The sequence below is a fragment of the Pan paniscus genome, chromosome 12 (genome assembly GCF_029289425.2).
Source record: "Pan paniscus chromosome 12, NHGRI_mPanPan1-v2.0_pri, whole genome shotgun sequence".
In the NCBI taxonomy this organism is placed as follows: domain Eukaryota; kingdom Metazoa; phylum Chordata; class Mammalia; order Primates; family Hominidae; genus Pan; species Pan paniscus.
The window spans coordinates 67,343,045-67,363,642 of record NC_073261.2 but is presented as its reverse complement, the minus strand read 5'-3'; the positions used below and the strand labels follow the sequence as shown (position 1 = coordinate 67,363,642).

The window sequence follows — 20,598 nt, the reverse complement described above, 5'->3', positions numbered from 1 at the left end:
TTAAAGATATGATGTTCCAGGAAAAAAAAAACTGATAAAAATTTAGCCTGTTTAAAATATTAAACTTCTAGTAATTTTTTAAAAAAAGATTTTATTTTAGTCATTTCTGCACACAATAAAAGCAAGTAAACTATTACATAAAAAAAAATGAGGCCAGCCTAAGATCTCACCAGCAACACTTAGTTTCAAAAGACTGTAGAACAATGTGTACGAAGTCATGCTATTAAAAAAGCGTGGCCCAAGATTCTCATAATCCAGGTATAAAAACTAAAACTAGATATTCTTAGGCACACAAGAACTTGGGAAGTAGATCTATAAGCCCACCTTGAAATGAAGAGATTTATGAAAGTGAGTACTGGGCAACAAAGAGAAGAACCAAAATAAATATCTCAAGAATGGAGAAATAATTGGAAGTGACTGTTTAGGTAAATACAATCCTCAGCTAATATTGGAAATTCAGTTTTGAAGGCTAAGTTTAAATGCTATATGCCTTGATGACGTAAAAATAATACAATGACAGTGGGATTTTTTTTTTTTTTGTCTATTTCTAAGGGGAAGTCAAACCTTTCTAAATTTGGATCTCATTCTAAAAACATAACTTCAAACACCTATTATTTTGATGACGTTTTATTTTTAGACTTAGATATATATTTTTAAAATTGTAATACAGCATTAAAAATATTTATTTAGTATTCAGAAAATTCTTCAGTTTGTCCACACAATTTAATTATAAAGATTGGTGCAAAAGTCATTGCAGGTTTTGCCATTACTTTAATGACATATACAACTAATTTAGTAGTTTTTTAATTAAAAGAGCATGTAGATTAGCATCTTATTTTAATAAAATGATTTTATATATGTGTGTGTACATGTATATGTATATATACATATAAATATGTATCTTTTGTTGTAAACAGACTAATGCATCCCCAAAGATGTCACATCGTCATCTCCAGAATATATAAATAAGTTATAATACATGGCAAATGGGAATTAAGGTTGCAAATAGAATTATAGTTGCTGCTAATCAGCTAACTTTAAGTTAGATATTCTGGACTGCCTGGTCAGGCCCATTATAATCACGAGAGTCCTTAAAAATGGAAGAGGGAAGCAGATGGTTAGAGTGATGCAACCTGAGAAGGTTTGAACTACACGCGCCGGCTTTAAGGTCAGGAAAGTGGCCACAAACTGAGGAAGGTGTGCAGCTGAAAGTACTAATTTCTCCCCTAAAGCTTCCAGGAAGGAAGCGGACGGCTTAGTTTTAGCCTCCTGGGATTTATAGCCTACAGAACTATAAAATAATATTTTTGTGTTGTTTTAAGCCGTTTAGTTTGTGGTGATTTGTTACAGCAGCAATAGGAAACTAGTGTGTATTTCAATATGTTTATATGCAAATAAACATATAAGAATGATGTCCCATTACAGTTAAGGATGGCTAGTTTAGAGTGGTGGGATTTACATGATTTTAAACATGATTCCTGTGCTTTTCTGCATGCTTTTAAAAATAAATTAATATACTATTTCTATTAGGAATTTACATGAAATATATACATTTCTCTGAGAAGCTCAGTAGAAAAAAAACACTTGATTTACTTCGTTTAATTTAGAGTTTTCCAAATACATTTAAATGTAATGTAAAAGAGGCCAAATTCTTTACATCTTATTAGAAGGTGGAATTTCAAGAAACATGTCTACCCTGAATAATTGATATCCAGTACTGTCCAGGTGATAAGTATTTTATTCATCCTGATTACTCAGAAGTTTAGATGTGATCCATGTGTGGTACACTTAATTATCAGAGTTGGATACACTCACTGTTCTTAGTAGAAGAATCATATAACACAAAGGTATGTGTGTGTGAGAGAGAGAGAAAGAGGGAGGTAGAGAGAGAGAGCGAGATCTAAGCTTAAGTAACTTATTCCCCCCAGTTATCAATAAGAAAGGAGAAAGGTTTTATGACACCTAGCTAATGGTCAGTTTTTATAGCAGTTATGTAAATGTGACTAACAAGTGAATTTTTCAACTTTGATTTGAAGCTGTGGATATTAGGTAAATTTCATCCAGCGTTAGATAGAATGTTAGCTAAAAACCCAAAAGATAATCCATCCATACTGGAGAGAGTTTCCATAGGTCCTTTAATTGCCTCTTCTGCAAACACTTTAGCTGTCCTTTGGAATTCATGCTGTTGTAGAAATAAAAACAGGTGATTGTAGTCTGATAAATGCATGCATCTAAAAACGAAGATAAATCAGTTTTCTTTGGGTGTGATGTTTGGTTTAGCTCTACCATCTTTTAACACCTAGATAGGGATATAGATTTGCATTCTTATTTAAGAAATAAAGTCAGGCCAAGAGTGATGGCTCGTGCCTGTAATACCAGCACTTTGAGAGGCCAAGATGGGAGGATTGCTTGAGTCCAAAAGTTCGAGACCAGCCTGCACAATGTGGTGAACCCCATCTCTACAAAAAAAAAAAAAAAATGAAAAAATGAGCTGGGTGGAGTAACACGTGCCTGTAGTCCCAGCTACATGGGAGGCTCAGGTAGGAGGATCATTGAGCCCAGGGAGGTCGAGGCTGCAGTGAGCCAAGATTGCTCCACTGCACTCCAGCCTGAGTGACAAAGTGAGACCTTGTCTCAAAAATAAAAATAAAAGAAGTTAACAGGGAGTGAAAATTTTCATTAATTACCCAATAGTATTTACCTAACTCTTTGGAAATTCATTTAAGGACCATAGGCTAATGGGGGAAAATAAGGAATTTGGCAGAATTTTTGCTGCTCTGGAAAGGAGAGGGGTGGTGGCTAGTAACACTTTTCTAAAACTAAAATATCCATCTCATAGCACTGGAACCCAAGGAAGAAAAATACTGAATTGGTTGAATTTAGAATTTTTTTTCAAAAGAATTACTTATTGCAAATAAGCAAATGGTACTCCGTGAAAAATTTTAAGTCAAGTTCTCTTTTTCCTGTGATTCCAGAAAAATTATTTACTTTCTCTCCTTCCTTCATTTCCCCTCTCTTTTTTTTTTTCTCTCTTTTAAACATTTTAGCAGTAAGGCAGTGTATTGCTAGTGTTGTTGAAGTTAAGTAAAAACTGAACACAGGATATTTCTATTTTTGTAAAGAGTAAAAAATAATATAAAAATGATAATAAATGCTTACAAAAATAGTTTTCTTTTCCTTGCTGAGTGCTATTATGTCTTTCTTCTTTGCTTTGACTTTTCTCATGCCCATCCCATCCTCACCCTTGCAAGCAAATATAATTCTTATATGTTCTTTTGGCAAAATACCTACACAAAGAAGAATATTCCTACTTTTTGTGGGTGCTTTTAATAGGTACTGATATGGTTTGGCTGTGTCCCCACACAAATCTCATCTTGAATTGTAGTTCCTATAATCCCCGGGTGTTGTGGGAGGGACCAGGTGGAGATAATTCAAGCATGGGGGCAGTTTCCCCCATCCTGTTCTTGTGATAGTGAGTTAGTTCTCATGAGATCCGATGGTTTTATAAGGGGCTTCCCCCTTCACTGGGCACTCATTCTCTCTCCTGCTATCCTGTGAAGAGGTGCCATCTGCCATGATTATAAGTTTCCCGAGGCCTCCCTAGCCATGAGGAACTGTGAGTCAATTAAACCTCTTTCCTTTATAAATTACCCAGTCTTGGGTATTTCTTCATAGCAACTTGAGAACAAACTAATTCAGGTGGTTAGATTTGACATCACAGTTTCCAAAGTCTAAAAGGGTAGAGTAACTTGGATGAAAAACATATTTACAGGATTCAGAAAAAATATAATATGCAGAAGCTAAAGGGCTGGATTTTCTTGGTTGGGAAAATATATTTTATGCAATTCCCGAGTTGAAGTAAAGACGAATGTCCCCATGATGTAATCACTGAGTTGAAAAAATCAGGTGATTTTAGCCTTCAAATTCCCTTTTAGCACAGTAAGTTTTAATTTTTTTTAATATCATGGTTAGTAGATGGGTCAATATTTAAATGGTCATTCATCATTTACCATATAAAAGAAAAGCTATGACCTGAAACTGATTTTTACAGTTGCAGGCAAACAGAAATAATCATTTTCGAGACCCTAAAGCTGTTACTTGAAGAATGTCATCATTTTATCCTTATTTTACTTACTATTTACTTATATATAAGCCAGTTTTTGAGAGCTGCACCCTGCAAGTCCTGGCTATAAACAGTTTCTTCCAATTCTCTACTACAGCAAGTGAGGAGAAGAAATTGGACTTTCTCGAAATCAAAGTTATATTTCTGACAGACTCAAAGAATGAGGCCAAACTCACAAAGCCAGCCATAGCAGTCCTGGCTCCCATGATGGGCCAAGCTCCCGTATTCATGATAGGTAGTTGGGTGACTACTAAATTGTCTGAGAGTAAGTGCAACACTTATTCTTAGGATAGTCCTTGTTCTTTCAGACATTCCAAGAATTATTCCAAATATGTGGACTTACCTTTTGTAAACATTTGCTACCTTTTTTATTAAATGACATTTGTTGGAATGAAGAAAAAGGTAATAATACACTAGTTGGGCAGTGGTCTTCATGAAAATTGATGAGTGACTTGACAAGACATAAAAAATTATTAGAAGAGACATCCTAGTGATTGAGAAAGAGTGGAAAAGCTCTAGAGTAACCTAGAACTGGTTTAAGTCTTCCCTCTGCTGTTAAGTAACAGTGTGGATGCAAGCAATGTTTCAAACCTTTTCTGGCCATATTGTTCTTATGGTCAGAAACACACACACAAAATAACATTTGTGTCAGAACAGATGTGAGCATAAAATAAAAGTATATATAAGATGCCCACTAAATTGGCTATGTAATAGGAGTGCAATAAATGTTAATTCACTCCTGGTTAATCACTCCCAGACCCAGTAATTCTCTTTGACTGTGTCAGAGCAACCTCCCCTACTATGGATATCCTTGGAATGTAATTCCAGGCCAAATGTAATTCAGTCGTATACTAAACCAGGTGGAATACGTATAACAGGCATCATTTTAGATCCATACCCGCTTTTCTTCTTCCCTCCTCTAAGAACAACTGTTGGGTTGCCAACTATGTATCAGGTACCATGCCAAATCCTTATATATTTTATTTCCTTTAGTTATTATAACTGCAATGAGGTAGTAGATATTATTCCAAGTTACCTCAGAGGGGACTAAAATTCTGAGAAATTACGTAGCTCAAAGTTAATCAGCTACTAGTTGACAATTCTGTAGCCACATCTTTTCCCCCTCCCTCAGTTTACCTCCCTCTAAGTTCTGTGATGTCAGAGAGGTTTCTGAGATACGTAAATTGGCCTGAGTACTCACCATGACAAATGACTCAAAACATGAGCAAAAATAAGAGCTTTGTGATTGTTCTGCAACCACTGGATAATGGCAACACACACAATTTTTAGTTGCTCTCTGCTTGCTGGTTGATGGCACTGCACTGGGTTCCAGGGATTCCATGACATAATATGCCAGGAAACAGGAGAACTGCCATCACTTATCAAATAGTGCATAGGGAGATGGTGGGAGAAACAAAACTACAACCAGGAACAAGGGCTAAACTGAAAGACACAGATACTGTAAGGCCAAGAATGTGGATGTGGTTTTTAGTAATTTCCTTCCCCTGCTGTGCATCTGTATTTATGTTCACTTTTCCAGGAAATATGAATGGGAAGATATGGATGCCAAAAGCACATCGTTTATTAAAGCTTCTGTCCAGAACCCTAATATGCTCCTGGTCTCTAAACAGCAGAGGCAGACAGTGTAGAAACCACCAGGAGCCCTCAAGTTCCTTTTCTTTGAAGTCTAGAACTGAGTTAGGCTTAAACAGCCATCTCTTTTCCCACGGTCTTCCTGTACCTCACAAAATCCTCCAAATCCATAGCTCTCATCCAAGGAGAGAGGAAAGGACATAGTTGGATTTAAAGATGTTTTTAAGCCTTTTACGTTCCCCTCCAAATGCTGAGGTTTTAGGCTCCCGTAATTTCCTTGTAAATTGTTAACAGACCCTTCCTCATGGTACAGTAGGCATTTAATGGCCAATGGAAGACCATTTGATCACAAAATACAGACAAAAAATTGTTGCACTTTTAAAATCAATTGCTTTGGAAAATAGAGAATGAGAAAAAAGTTACAATGAAATTGGTAATTGTATTAGTCTGTTCTCATGCTGCTGATAAAGACATGCCTGAGACCGGGTAATTTATAAAGAAAAAGAGGTTTAATGGACTCACAGTTCCACGTGGCTGGGAAGGCCTCACAATCATGGCAGAAGGCAAGGAGGAGAAAAATCACATCTTACATGGCAGCAGGCAAGAAAGAATGAGAGCCAAGCGAAAGGGGAAACCCATTATAAAACCGTCAGATCTCATGAGACTTATTCAATACCATGAGCACAGTATGGGAGAAATTGACCCCATGATTCAATTATCTTCTACCGGGTCCCTCCCACAACACATAGGAATTATGGGAACTACAATTCAAGATGAGATTTCTGTAGGGACACAGCCAAACCATATCAGTAACTTATAAAAGCAACTTTGTATTTTATGTTTTTTGCTTTTTTGTTTGTTTTTGAGACAAGGTCTCTCTCTGTTACCCAGGCTGGAGGGCAGTGATGTGATCTCGGCTCACTGCAGCCTCGACCTCCCTGGCTCAAGTGGTCCTCCCACCTCAGCCACCTGAGTAGCTGGGACTATGGGTGCATGCCGCCACACCTGGCTAGTCTGTATATTTTTTTGTAGAGATGGGGTTTCACCATGTTGCCCAGGCTGAACTTTTTAATTATCAGAAGAACATCTGTGTACACTTGAAAAATAGATAGTGATACATCTTCTCAGGGTACTTATTTATTCAACCTCCAGGGAATTCTTGGTGTGTTTAATGGGATTTCTGGGCCCCTTGAAGTCATTTTGTAGCATTCCCACAAAAGAAAGCCCCAGCTACAGATTGAATCCCTAATCTTGGTAATGGGAAGCTACTAAGGATTTTAATGACATATACAAGGTGATGTCTCAGGGAGACTGACTGACAAATCATTGGAGACATAAGGGATTAACTGTAAGGAGATTGATGATTACTGTATCCAAAGTATAAGATTTTGAGGTCCAAACCTAGGTAGTGGCAGTAGAAACAAATATTAGTTGATAGATATAAAGAATATTTAAAGTTTAAAAACTTTTTTTAACCTGGATATTAGAAGAAAATGAGAGACTCCAGAATCTTAAGTCCTAGTGGTTGGGAGATTGATGGTCGAACACAGTTGGCTTTGGGAAAAAGATAAATTCAATCTTAGCGATCTTGAAATAATGGTGATTTACTCACCAGTGTGTGTGTGCAGGGGAGGGAAATGTTAAATAGGCAATTAGAAATATGTGATTGAAGTTCAAAAGATCATGACTATGACTAGAGGTTATGAAATCATTTCTGTAGAAGTGATTGAAACAACAAGAAATCAAGAATGTACTCTCCAAGATAAAGATTGAAGAGCTGCCACAGTTGAAGAAGGATCTAGAGTCAACCAGAATTAGCCAATATTTTCTGTAAAAAGCCAGAGAATAAACATTTCAGGCTTTGTGTTCTAAAGGTCACTGCTGCAACTAATTAACCATGCCATTGTATCCCAAAAGCAGCTGTAGACAATATTTAAATGAATTGGCATGGCTGTGTTCCAAGAAAAATCTATTTACAATAATAGGTGACGAGCTGGATTTGGCCTGGAGGCTTTAGTTTGTTGACTTCTAGTCTAGAAACTTAAGCTCCATGAGGGCAAGGATCATGTGTGCCTGATTCTCTGCTGTACCCCCAGCACCTAGAACAACACCTGGTTTGCAGTAGGGTCTCAATAGACATTTGCTGAATTGATGAATACTGTGGTGGAATGACTATGTCCATATTTAGCTTTGTTGGAGCAACAAAGAAAACCAAGAGCATAGTAAGAGTTATGAAGATAATTAAGATCCTATGACATAGATGAAATAAAGAAAAAAGTGTATCAACAAAAAAAGGTCTAGCAACAATGATGACTCAAAGAGATGTTGAGGAATGAAGAGTTATAAAAAGTTACTTTTTTGACAATTAGTTGTAAGTCAGATATTTAGGTATAAAAGACCAGAATAAGAGACCACAGGAATGTTATCAAAGACAGATATATATACACAAAATAGCCTGGGGGTTGGGGTGAAAGTTGTTTTGTGGAGTCTGTATGATTTAATAGTTACTTCCCTTAACATTTTTAAGTTTTTAATCAAAAAGATATTTTTTCAAGTATAATTCAAAATCTGTTAATTAGATTCTTATAAATCTAACATGAATTTTTAAACTGTTTGAGGGAGAATCACACTTGTTTTCGACATTATGTAAATAAAATAACCAGCCTGAGTAATTTTTTAAATAGTTGTATTGATATTTGTCAAGTATTCTTTTAACTTTTTCGCCTAAATATATGAGCTTAACTTTTGTGAATTTCCAACTTCACTTTATGAAGTTGATATCAAGCATTGGATTTAAATATTTTCTTTTTATTATTGGTTTCCAACATTTACTTTTTCCTTCCAGATTATCTCACACAGAGCGTTGGAATTACTTCGTGATGATTTCAAAGAAAATTTTCTTCTCTAAACACTCTTATCCCAAGGTAAATTGATGGATTTCTAATGAATAAATTCTGGGAGGAAAACATCAGCATTTTATACTTCAATTCAGAGTATTTAATTCCCTCACCTTTAACTGTAGAACTGTAGCCACCTGTCATTCTAAGTTTATGCAGTCATTTATAACAATGGGAAATTATTATTTTTTGTACAATGTTGATCACCTTTGTGTCATTTGATACCTAGTGTGTTTAGTTTGTTATGCCTATGCAAGTGAGAGAAAAACACTACCATAAACATGTCTAATCATGTCATTGAAGCTTTTCTTGGAATAATTGGAGTGTGATAATGGAGCAGGGAGAAAGGAGGGGATGGAAATTGAGGAAAAGGGTCTCAGCCTGAATTTTCCAAATTGGCTATTTATCTGGTTAATTCTTCATCTTTCCTCATCACCATGTCTGAATTGAGAAAATCTTCCTAATGATAATAAACTATGTCAAGAACAGATGGCTGATTTGATGTGATGAAAATAGCTATGTCAATTGAGGGTATTTTTTTCCTCACCCGTTTTGCTTTTCATCACTCTGGGGTTGGTGGTTCATATATTTTTTTTTCTTTTACAGAATATGCCCTCAGCCCAATATAATGTGGTGAATCTTTCCCCAAAAGCAGTTTGGGCCTTTTTCTCTGAAAGAAAGAATGAAGAAATGGCTTAAAAAAAAGTGATTATCACCTTTCCTGCCTTTTCAGCTTTAGTTAAGTTACTTTTGGAAGGATCAGTTTACAACAAATGTTTAGTGTCAGGAATTTTACAGTTTCATAGGCCCTGACAGCTTGGCATGAAAAGAGGTGGCATTATGTCAATTTTAAATGAGTATGCCATTTACATACTAATTAAACTTTGCACTAGTGGGGTGAAAGAATGTCATTTTGAGTACCCCAGTTATTCTGTTTATATCATTGTTGTCTATTTAAACCATCTATTGTTTGGCATGTCACAGCCTCATCCCCTAAATGCCATTTTATGACCTCATACTACTTAAAAAATATTACCCCACTGCTTGACAAATCACACAGAATCAGTGTATCTAAAAGCAAAGGGGATTCCTTGGATCACCTTGCATCATTATCACACCTAGTTCGATGGTGATGATAGTAACAATTAGCTTTTATTAATTACTCCTAAATGTCAGGCATTTCACTAAACTATTTTTAATATCTTAATTCACTTAATTTAAAAAATTAGTTGGGAATGCCTATTACAACCTTTTTGCACATGGAGAAATTGGGGTTGCACAGTGTGTGGGTGAGCTCTTATTCACTATACTCTGTTGCCTTCTGCTTTACTGTGTCCATTGATCCACAGAAGGTCCCACTGTGGTCAGATGTGGATAGGGTTACCAAAAATATACCAAGCATAGGAATTTTACTCACTCTCTCAACCCATTTACTTCAGGGAGAAAGTGATAAACATGAAAGAGCATTTGCATATTACATGATATATTATTCATTGGTTACGTGATTAATGTATCACTAATACAGGCTCGTATAACATACATATTTCCCATCACTTTTCAGTTGCATCTTATCAGTTGCAGTCTTCCCTGGTCTATTGATGATGTTTTTACATAGAGTTCCACGTGTTCTCTGTGAACTTGATTCAGGAATACTGATAGTGTCTGTTAGCTTATAAAATGAAAAGTGATTAATACTTTGTTGGGCTATTTTATCCTCTTGATTCACATCCACAAATTCGGTTTATTGGATTTGGTTAAGGACATTTTTTCTCACTGTATAAGGAGCAGAATCAACATTAATATCACACCTGTGTGGGAGTTGGCTTAACAAGATTGGCAGTGACAGGAGTAAGATCAGAACTTTTCCTGGCTGGGCGTGGTGGGAGGAACCCACCATCCTTCTGGGTATTTATACACCAGTGCTGAGAGCCCGGAGTTGGCATTTCTTGGCATTGTCAACAGAGTGCTGGTCTGCACTTCTTTCTTTTTTCAAAAAATGACAGAAACAGAAAGCCTAGATAGTTGACATTGAAATAACTTGCCAAGAGAGGGTTGAACATATGATCCCTTTATAGCTTTTTCCTCACTATTTTCTGCAGTCTTCAAGGTTGAAATACTTCCATGATAGAGTCAAAATCCAGGGGAAGAAAAGGAAGAAAATATACTTTAGCTCTCCATAATTCCAACCACCATATCGCATTTCATGAAATGTGACATAGTTTTGCTCCACAAGCTTGCCAGGGGGAAAAATATATATCTAAATTTTAAGCTGATAACTCGAATGGTTCCAGAGATATCAACTTGTGAAAAGTCACAATTTTGCATTGTGCTGAAAAGCCACCTTACAATACAGGGACTACCATCACTCTTTAATATCCAGCAGAGTCCCCCGCTGTGCTTTGTCAGTCAGTAGCAACATCCAAGTCTTCCCGTAAAAGTAATTCACACTTTTTTCACAACACTGTTGCTTTAATTACCACTGAACTCTGCTGATGCTCAGGCAGGCCTGGCAGGACCAAGGGAGGGTCAGAGCCACAAAAGAAGCAAATAGCTTTTTTCCCTCCTTACTTTATTATTAACAAACCATCTTTGATGGAAATGTTCCTAGTTCTGAGGCCTAGACTTAACTCTGGGCCCCCTTGGCGTATTCATTATCAAAAGAGACTCACAGATGCCATTCTGAGAGAGAAACACACACACACACACACACACACACACACACACACACACACGGGGCTGGGAGAGAGAGAGAGAGAATAGTACCTACAATCCTAATTAGAAATTAGAAATTTTGGCAAAGAACAAATATAGCAATTCAAAACTGATAAACAATGATTCTGCTTCTTATACAGCTTTTCTTTTCTGCAAATGAACTTACATTTCATACTGTATAGTTCTGCTGGATGAACGTCAATTTATCTGTTTATTTATTGTGGATTTTTCTTCAGGATTAGTTGACACAATAAATTATATATCAAAGGAACCACAGAACTGACAAAATCTACCAGTGCATAAAAGTGATAAGAAAAGCCTATGGTTTATAAATAATATGACAGCAATATTATAGGTATAACATCTTGTGTGCATAAGGCACCTTTCATTCCATATCACAAAATGTTTCTTCACTGAAACTATTCCTGTGAAATGAACTTCTGAAGTCTCCTCCACGCAAAATAGGAAGGGGGCCCATCAGGAACTTCATATACACTTTTGGGGAAGAATTAAATAATGTTGTGAACTTAGGGAAAGAAACTGAAGGACTGCTAAGCTTTCTCCTGACTCTAAATTCCATGTTTAAAAAAATTATAATTTAAAGTTACACTGTAGGCTTGTCTATGTATCATCAAGTACTTAATGCTGCTATTATTTATTGTTTACTGATTTATAATCTGACTTACCACAAATGTGCAGCATTTAGCTGGAAAGTGTGGTGCTGTGATAAGTTAATTAATATAAGTGAAATAATCATCGGATTCTATTGCAGACCATTTGATTCATATAAGTCCCCTATGATTTGGTTCTAATCTTTCTTACAGACATCTTTATTTCCATCTGCATATATCCTATACCTCAGTGGTTTCAAAATCTGATTGATTATCAAAATGTCCTGGGGGAGAGGAATTTAATAACTTAAAATACTCTAGAAGTAGGGTGTAGAATCTGTAGTTCTAAAGGGGCCTTGGAGTTTTAGATAATGTACTAGGTTTGGTCAATTTCTTGAATCAAACTTTTTCCTTACTTTCGGTGCTTGTCTCTCAGCATCTTCTGTGGAAATCTTACTAAACTTCCCAGTCTTAGTTCTAATACTCCACACCCCAGGCAGCATTTACTGTTTCTTCAGCCAGTAGTAGCCTCTGCCTTCTCAAAACCCTGATAGTACTAAATACCTTCCCTAAGACTTAAACCTTCTATGCCAAGTTGCCATTTTCTATATTTTCTTTCTCTTTTCTCATATATTTATCTATAAATATAAGCTCCTTCAGGGTACAAGTTAAAACATTCTATCTTGAAACCACGTTGTGTAAAAAAGATGCACTTATGCATCTGTGTAATGAATGCATGGATTTCATTTTCTATGGCATGTAAGACTGCACATGAAGTGGAAATGACTAACTCATGTTCACATCTTCATTTGTGTGACATAGACACAGTGCAGCAGACTGAATTTTCCAAAGATTGCTGCGCTGGTATATATTCTATCCCGCGTTCTTAAAATGTTGGCACAAGTGTTGAGAATCCTCCATTGAGAGTGGTGTTTATATTCTTTCACCGTAAACCCAGGCAGATTTTTTATAACTGCCTCAACCAAAGATAATGTGGTGGAAGTGCCCCTTAGTGATTTCTGGGGGTAGATTACAAAACTGGTAACACAGCTTCCTCCTAGATTTCTCCCTTGGGAGTCAGTATTGATGGGTAACAAGTCTGGCTACCTTGGAGCCTCCTCGCTGGAGAGACCACACAAAGTGATAAGGGAGCTCCAGTGCTTCTAGTACCCAGCAATTTGGTTAAGACCTCAAACGTCATGGAGCAGAGAGAAGCCATCCCAACTCTGCCGTAATGTTAAGGCACAGGATCTATGAACATGACAGGTGACCATTTTATGCCACTACATTTTGCGTTAGTTACTCAGAAGTAGTAATCGGTACACCTAACTTTAGTCACTAGAGACCCCAAATAAGCAAGATAAACAATATTTCGGCTCTTATACAGCTTCTATTCTTTGCTAAAAATAAATAAGATAGAAACCTTTCATCTTGTTAATTAAAACTGTTCTATTTTTTAAATGGCTTTATTGAGGTGTAATTGACGTATAATAAACAACCCATATTTAAAGTATGCACTTTGATAAATTTTTACATATTTATGCACCTGTGAAACCATGACCACAGTGATGAAAATGAATGTATTCATTATCCAGAGACTCCCCTGTCTCTTTGCTATCCTTCACTGCATGCATGCAGCCACTGTGCAGCTTCATGTCACTTTAGATTCATTTGCATTTTCTAGAATTTTATATGATGTGAAATCATATGTATGAATTCATTTGTTTCTCTTACTCAGAATGATTATTTTCAGATTCATTTATTTGTTGCAGATATCAATAGTTATTCCTTTTTATTACTGAGCACTATTCCATTGTATGGATATACCACATTTTATTTACCCATTTGAATTGTTTCCAATTTTTGGCTATTACAGATATAACTGTTGCTCTGAACATCATGTACAAATCTTTATGTGGACATGCACTTTTATTTCTTGAGTAAATGCCTAGGAGAAGAATGGCTTCCTCTCTGCACTGTAGCCCAAAAATTCTCTCAAGGAAGTAAGGTGGGACAATCTTAGGGCTTACCTGACTTGTTTACCGCTTATAAGATATCACTCTCTTCTGTCACTTAATTGGACAATGGTCTGAAAACTGTAGGTCTCTGTGTGTATGTGTGTGTATTCATATAATACACATGTATTTATGTATATGAATATATGAATATGAATATATACATTCATATATTCTCTCTTCCTTTACTTGTTCAGGTGGGAGGGTAAATATAGTCCCTATTACTCCACCTTGGTACTTTCTCATTTTTTAATTCCCTTTTAGGTTAAGGTCTTATTAAGAGGCAGAAGAATATTTGCCCCCTCCTTGTGTCTTCCAGAAATATACTTTACAAATGCAAATGGGCATTATTGTCATTAAGTAGAAGGCTTCTGAAGTCAACAATATCACAATGCCTGGTTTTAACTCAGGATTCTGCTACTTATTAGCAATAAAATGTTGGAGAAGTTACTTAGCTTCGCCAAGCCTCAGTTTTCTCGTCTTCATAATGACATCGATAACAGCAGCAACAGTAATAATAATACCCATTTCATAAGACTGGTAGAAGATTAGAAGAGAACTCATGAAAAGTACCAAGCCAAGTGTCTGGAACATCATAAACTTTCAATAACATGCTATTGATTGTTATTGGTTTAATTTTAGGAGAAGCTATCTGCACAATAAGAAATTGTGTCCAACCCTTGGATAAAAAAAGCATGGCAAATAGCTTTAATACCATTGTATGAAACACTTAGTAATAAAGGTGGTTCCTCACACACTCTGAATAAAGTCTCTGGGTTTCATTCCCTTTTCTAAATCCCATCACTAGAGAATTGACATTCTGCAACCTTTACACACAAAAGCTTCAAGAAATTCAGTCAAATCATGTCAGGGATCTGGGAAAAGAACTTAAAGTTCGGTCAACAGAAATGATCGTCTCAGAGAAACTTGTTCTATCCACTAGGGCTGAAGGAGCATAGATGTGATGTGGAGCCTAATGCACTTTGTAGAGTGAGTTTGCAGAGGGAAGCTCTCTGTTTTGAACAGAGAGAGTTTTCTGATGGAGTGAGCTCTATAGCTAGGTGAGTAGACTGAGGCGGATAACTAGCTAGCTTCTAGGGTTCAATTTGCTGATGCATTCAACTTTTAATTAGGACAATATTGAATAGCTAGTTAAACTCTGTGTGTGTGCACGTGTGTGTATGTATTTGTGCAGGCAATGGAGAAATCAGGTGAAGGGGGATCTCAAAATTTTTCCTTTCCTTTATGGCATTTTGAATCTATTTGGAGACGCTGGACTGAATGAGAGTTTTAAAAAAAGCTTTTAGCTGCTCAAAAATGTAAAAGATGAACATTAAAAATCCTAGCCCCTTTTTAGGGACTCTTATTAGCGACCTAACCATGCCTAACACAAGGCTTCCATGTGCCTCAATGTGAATGGGGCCACCTGAGGAGGCTGTGTAATGCTATGGGCCAAGTGGAGCACCAAGGAGGAGCTTTGGTGCCAAAACAGGATCTATGGATTATAAAAAGGCATTTTTTTACGCTACTCTTTGCAGTACCATTTTACAGTTAGGCAAAAGCTGTCCTTGCCTTAAGCCCTGTGCTTTTCTGGGCCCATTTTTTTTTTTCTTTTCTTTTCTGGGCTTTTTCAGTCCTCCTTAAGGGGTAGGGTATCCAAAGAACCAACAGACTTTCTCACCTGAATCCTGGACATTTGCCCCCTTGTAGGTCATGCTCTAAACATAATAGATCCCCAAATTCCCTGCCTATGTGGCCCCAAACCCACCGTAGGGCCTGTGTAGGTCCATCTTCTTAGGGATGGACTTTACCAATGGCCTCTGCTCCCCTGAACCCTGGTGTCAACTGACCATGGAGATGTGAAAAAATATATCCGCACATGTGAGGACCCTCACAGTGGAGGGATGGGAAAAACAGGAGGTGGGTGGGAGGCTGAGGTTTGGTTTTCCTCTTCTGTCAGTTCCAGCATCAAACTTCAAGGATCCCAAAGATTCTAAGTTGAAACTTAGACTTCCAGGTTGTTATTACAGCCTATTAATCAAGACAGAGGGCTAGACCTTATTTTAGTCAACAGTTTGCTAGCTTTATTTATAATGAAAATATTTCAACCTACATTTATGTGGACCTCCCTTTGTATTCTTTCTCCAGGCCCTTCAAATGTTAAGGGTAATCATTACTTTGTGACTTTATGCCAAGTAGCTTCTTCCTGCTCTCTCTTGCCCATCTCCCTCACATACAATGGGAATATAAAACAAGAGTCAGAGAGATAAAGCAGTGATGAATCAGGTAAATTCTTTTGTCCTAAGATGTCCACTTTATGATCTACTGTGTAACTGCCACTTGTGCAGTCTTCACAGACAATGTAATGAAAAGCAACCTGATATTTTCCTCCTTGGCATCTTCAGAGGAGATGGGCAGCAATGTGTTTCTTAAGTCCGGAAATCTCTGGGTCTCTAGTTACTCTCAGTGTATCCTTTACCCTCTTCACAAACTCTTTAAAATTCTGAGGCTGTTCCATGGGTGCCTGTTTTTGATATGCTTCTCAGAGACATCACATGGTCTTAACAAATTCTATGACTAAATTATCCAGGTGTGGTGGTACACACCTGTGGTCACAGCTACTTGAGAGGTTGAGGTGGGAGAATCACTTGAGCCCAGGAGGTTGAGACTGTAGTGAGCTGTGATTGAGCCACTGCACCCCAGCCTGAGTGACAGAGCAAGATCCTGTCTCAACAACAACAAAAATTCTAACACTATTTTCCTTATTTCTCCTATATTTAAGTCCTGGTGAGCTTGTTACCTTTGATGTTATACCCGCCATCAACATTTGGTGAGAAGGGAGGGTTTCTCCCCAGAAATATTGACTTTCTTCTTTTCTACCTTGTTAACACTTATTCTTTCTTCAATTTGCAGCTTAAGATTTATGTCTTCCCAATGAACATGTCTATAAGGTCGTAGGAAAGAAGTTAAGTGTGGAGTCATATAGAGATAGAACTGGATTTCAATTCAATACTTTGTGACTTACTATGTTATCTTGCACAGGTCACTCAAACTTTCTGAGACTTGGTCAATCAGTAAATGGGTATTAGGCAACTGTTTCCAAATTCTGTTGGGAGGATTAGATGATGTCATTGACGGAAAGCATCTGGTGTGTTTTTAGATAGATCTGATCTTGTGTTGACTCCCAGATAAACATAAGTACTTCTTCCTGTATGTGTCCATCACACCTATCACAAACCCCAGATAGCTGGAACAGTAACATAAGGACACCAGGCCATAAACATAATCTAATGCATCTGAGCGAGAGTTACCAGTTTTATTCAGCTGCATTTTAGGGGACAGTCAGAAAATGTGCTAGTGAGGTGGGCTAAAACCAAGTTGGGACAGGCATTTTAAATTAAATGAAGAAATTTGACCTACTGTTATGTCTTAGAATTCCTCAAGTAGATATGTGAGCTTTCCATCTTCTTTAGATAAAACGTAATTAAACATCTTAAAGCACCTCAGCTTAATGTACACAGAATGGTGACATGTTGCCAAAGAAAGCTTTGGGACTTTGTTGCCTACAACTACGCGACAGCTTAGTAACCAAAGCATGCTTGCTATTACATCAATGATAAGTTCTGAATAAATTAGCTACGTCCAACATGGCATAATGCTTTGGATCATGCAAGTGAGACTATCATATTCATAATTATCATTTTCCCCCAAACTAGACAAACTGTTTTATAGGATTTTTCTTACTGCTTGTGTTTCAAAATGAAATTCTTACCAATTTGGGATACTAATGATTTAGCCATGTACCAAGTTGGAGTTTCTCCAGTGTGCATGTGCTCCTTATGAAAATGAAGAAGGCAAGCTGCCAATCAAAAGACTAGTTGCAGGTTGCAGGCAAAGACCAGATTGGTGATAATTGCTGGCATGGTGCCTAGCACAGTGTCCCATACACAAACATGCTCAGAAAATGCTACTGGGTCCAGTCAAGGCTTCCATATTCCAACTAAGAGCCCTTCCTTGAACACGTAACATTTATTCAACCTAGAGTTGGAAGGAAGGCAGCGGTATGGACAATCTCCAATTAGCCAGAAGATTTTAATCTACTTTGCAGAACTAATCGAATGGTTGTGCTTCCCCAGTGTTCACGTGAATTGCACCCTAGCTGGAAGTTAACAGACTAAACAATAGCAGCAGCAATTAAGTGGATATAAATGAATGTGATAGGCTAATTCTCACAAGGAGAACATCAATGTGTCAGTGTCAATGCACTGCTGCCCGGAATAAAGAAGGAATTGACTGGGATGAAGAAGGTAGCAATGAACAAGATGTAGCAACCTTGTAAGGACATATATTCCTCAACTAGATTAGTTTGGAAATTCTTTGGATATAAGCAGAAGGAATAAAAATAAGTAATGATAGCAGTTCTCTTCTACATATCCTCTTGTGGGAGGAAAAGAAAGAAAATACCACACTTTCACATAAATACATTCAAGGTATTATACCTATGGTGTACCTTAACTATGAAATAGATTGTTGGATATGGAATAGGGTAAAGCACAAATCTACTTACAATGAGGAGAAGGACATTTTCATGACCTGGGAAGCTGAGAATTCAAAAGAGGACAAACTTCCTTGGCCTTTTTCATATTTGAAAATGGGAACTGATTGACAGAATAGAAGGCTATAAAAGCTTATTGCTGCTGGGTTTCAGCAGAGTCTAGAAAGATAGAAGAAAATATGGTGCAATAGGAAAACTTGAGTTTTTGCTTAAGTTCTTTCCTTTGGCACTTTGATACTTTAGGGAAATCTCAGCATCTGTAGACTGGGGTGTGAGACTTGGAGAGAATGTGAAATTTGTAAAGATTATTTTACATGCTGCCCCAGAAAATTCCTTTTGTTTAAAGCATCTGAGAACATTGTCTGATTTCATTTTTAGCTCTTTTGAAAGAAAAGAATCTGATGAATGCAATGGGTTCAGCCTGACACCCTGCCTTCTGTTTTTCAGGGCATCCTAAAGTTCCTCTGGAATGCATTGGGTGGGAGAGAAAGTTCTATGTCAACTCTTCTGGCAGAGGTGAGTCTAAATCTACCTTTCCTCATAAATCTGCAGAGGACATCCCTGAATGTGTTGACTCTCTGGTCCATGCTGAACATATCATAAATGGGCCTGATTACTATCATAACACATTGCCTATCAAAAATCAAAGGATGGAATAAGAGAGTAAATCAGATGCATAAAGGAAGAAAGACAATCATAATGTCATAATACACTGTATGGTATATACAGTATTTTATTGAAGAATAGTTTCCCAATGGGCAACTGAGACATTAGAGTAAACCGGAAATTAATCAAGATTAATAGATTGGTAGAATAAGAGAATGAAAAAAAACCCATCTATTGTCTGGAAAAGAAAGGTGGGTACATACAGAGTCTTTTTAGAGTATGTTCAGATGATTTAAAAAAGCATAGTCAGAAATAAAAGTATTGTGTGAATATGAAGAATATTAATTATCATCATACCAACATGTTATATAAGCCATTACTGAAATTAAGCTATACATGAATAAATGGCATGCATAGTTTTGGTTCTTCACCTTTCTATAACTTTTTAAAATTGTTTAACAGAAACCTATAAGTTTTTGTATCTGCCAAGATCAAGCCTATGACTTTGGCTGCTTATATAAATAAATTTTATCGGGAAAAGGTTGAACATGAACAATTGAATTATCAGAAGGAAATATAAATCTAAGTTCAGTTAAATTAGTTGTACTGATGCAGGATTTTTCTTGATCACTTTGCCAGCCACAGACTTTTGGCTGATGATGCCCCTGCCCGGGCTTCGCTTAGCCCCAGGCCTGCCACAGGAGGTGCGCCACTCACTTGGCCCACCAGGCCGTGCCTGGCTTGCACACTGGCTCAGCCCACAGCTGGCTTAGCCATGCCCCAGTCCACCTGTGTTACAGCTCATACTCATGTTCAGCGTTTCCCGAGTTCTTGTCCCGTGTCCAAGAAGAATGAGGTTATGCTGACAATCAAAGGGTGAGGAGGGCAGAGACAAGTTTTATTGAGTGATAAAACAGCTCTCAGCAGAGAGAGGATGTGAGGGTGGTCCCCCACCTGAAGTCAAGTGGTGCCTCTTTCAGTGTCACTGGGTCCTGGATTTTTATGGGGTCAGAATGAGGGAGTGCATGCTGACTGGTTTGTGAATACACAAAAAATGCTGAAACAAAGGTACCACTCAAAGGTGGGCATGACAGTGTAAAACACCAATTAGGGAAGGGTAGGTATATGAAAAATAAGTGAAGGGTGGGGATCAATCAGAGAAAAGCATGCCAAATGGGAAGAGAGGTTCTCAATGTGGTCCATGGATTTACTTGGGACTTGTAGCTAGGCTTTAAACTGTCCTTGGCTTGAAGGTGGGATTTTACCAGGGACCTGCCCTATCTGCCTAGGATGTTCCTGCCTGCTGCTGCTATCAGCATTATTGACCCAGCTCCAGTCTTTTTGTAGACAAAGCCTCAAAGAAGCATAAAAAACAGTATTAAGGACATTTTACTTGTCAGGTTTAGATAGAAACATTACAAATTAGCAATTCCTTTCCAATAAAGCAAGAAATGAAACAACCAGTAGCAGAAGTTGAGCTATTATG

At 37.3% G+C, this 20,598-nt stretch overlaps 1 protein-coding gene across 3 annotated transcripts in view; it reads left to right on the top strand.

Moving 5' to 3' along the window:
- LOC117979156 (uncharacterized) overlaps positions 1-20,598 on the top strand; it is an 830,677-nt gene that overhangs the window by 569,750 nt on the left and 240,329 nt on the right. For all 3 annotated transcript variants that reach the window (XM_055107910.2, XM_055107911.2, XM_055107909.2), the window contains 2 exons: positions 8,562-8,640; positions 18,954-19,022. In XM_055107910.2, the coding sequence (XP_054963885.1) occupies positions 8,562-8,640; positions 18,954-19,022 (148 nt within the window). The remainder of the gene's footprint in view (positions 1-8,561; positions 8,641-18,953; positions 19,023-20,598) is intronic.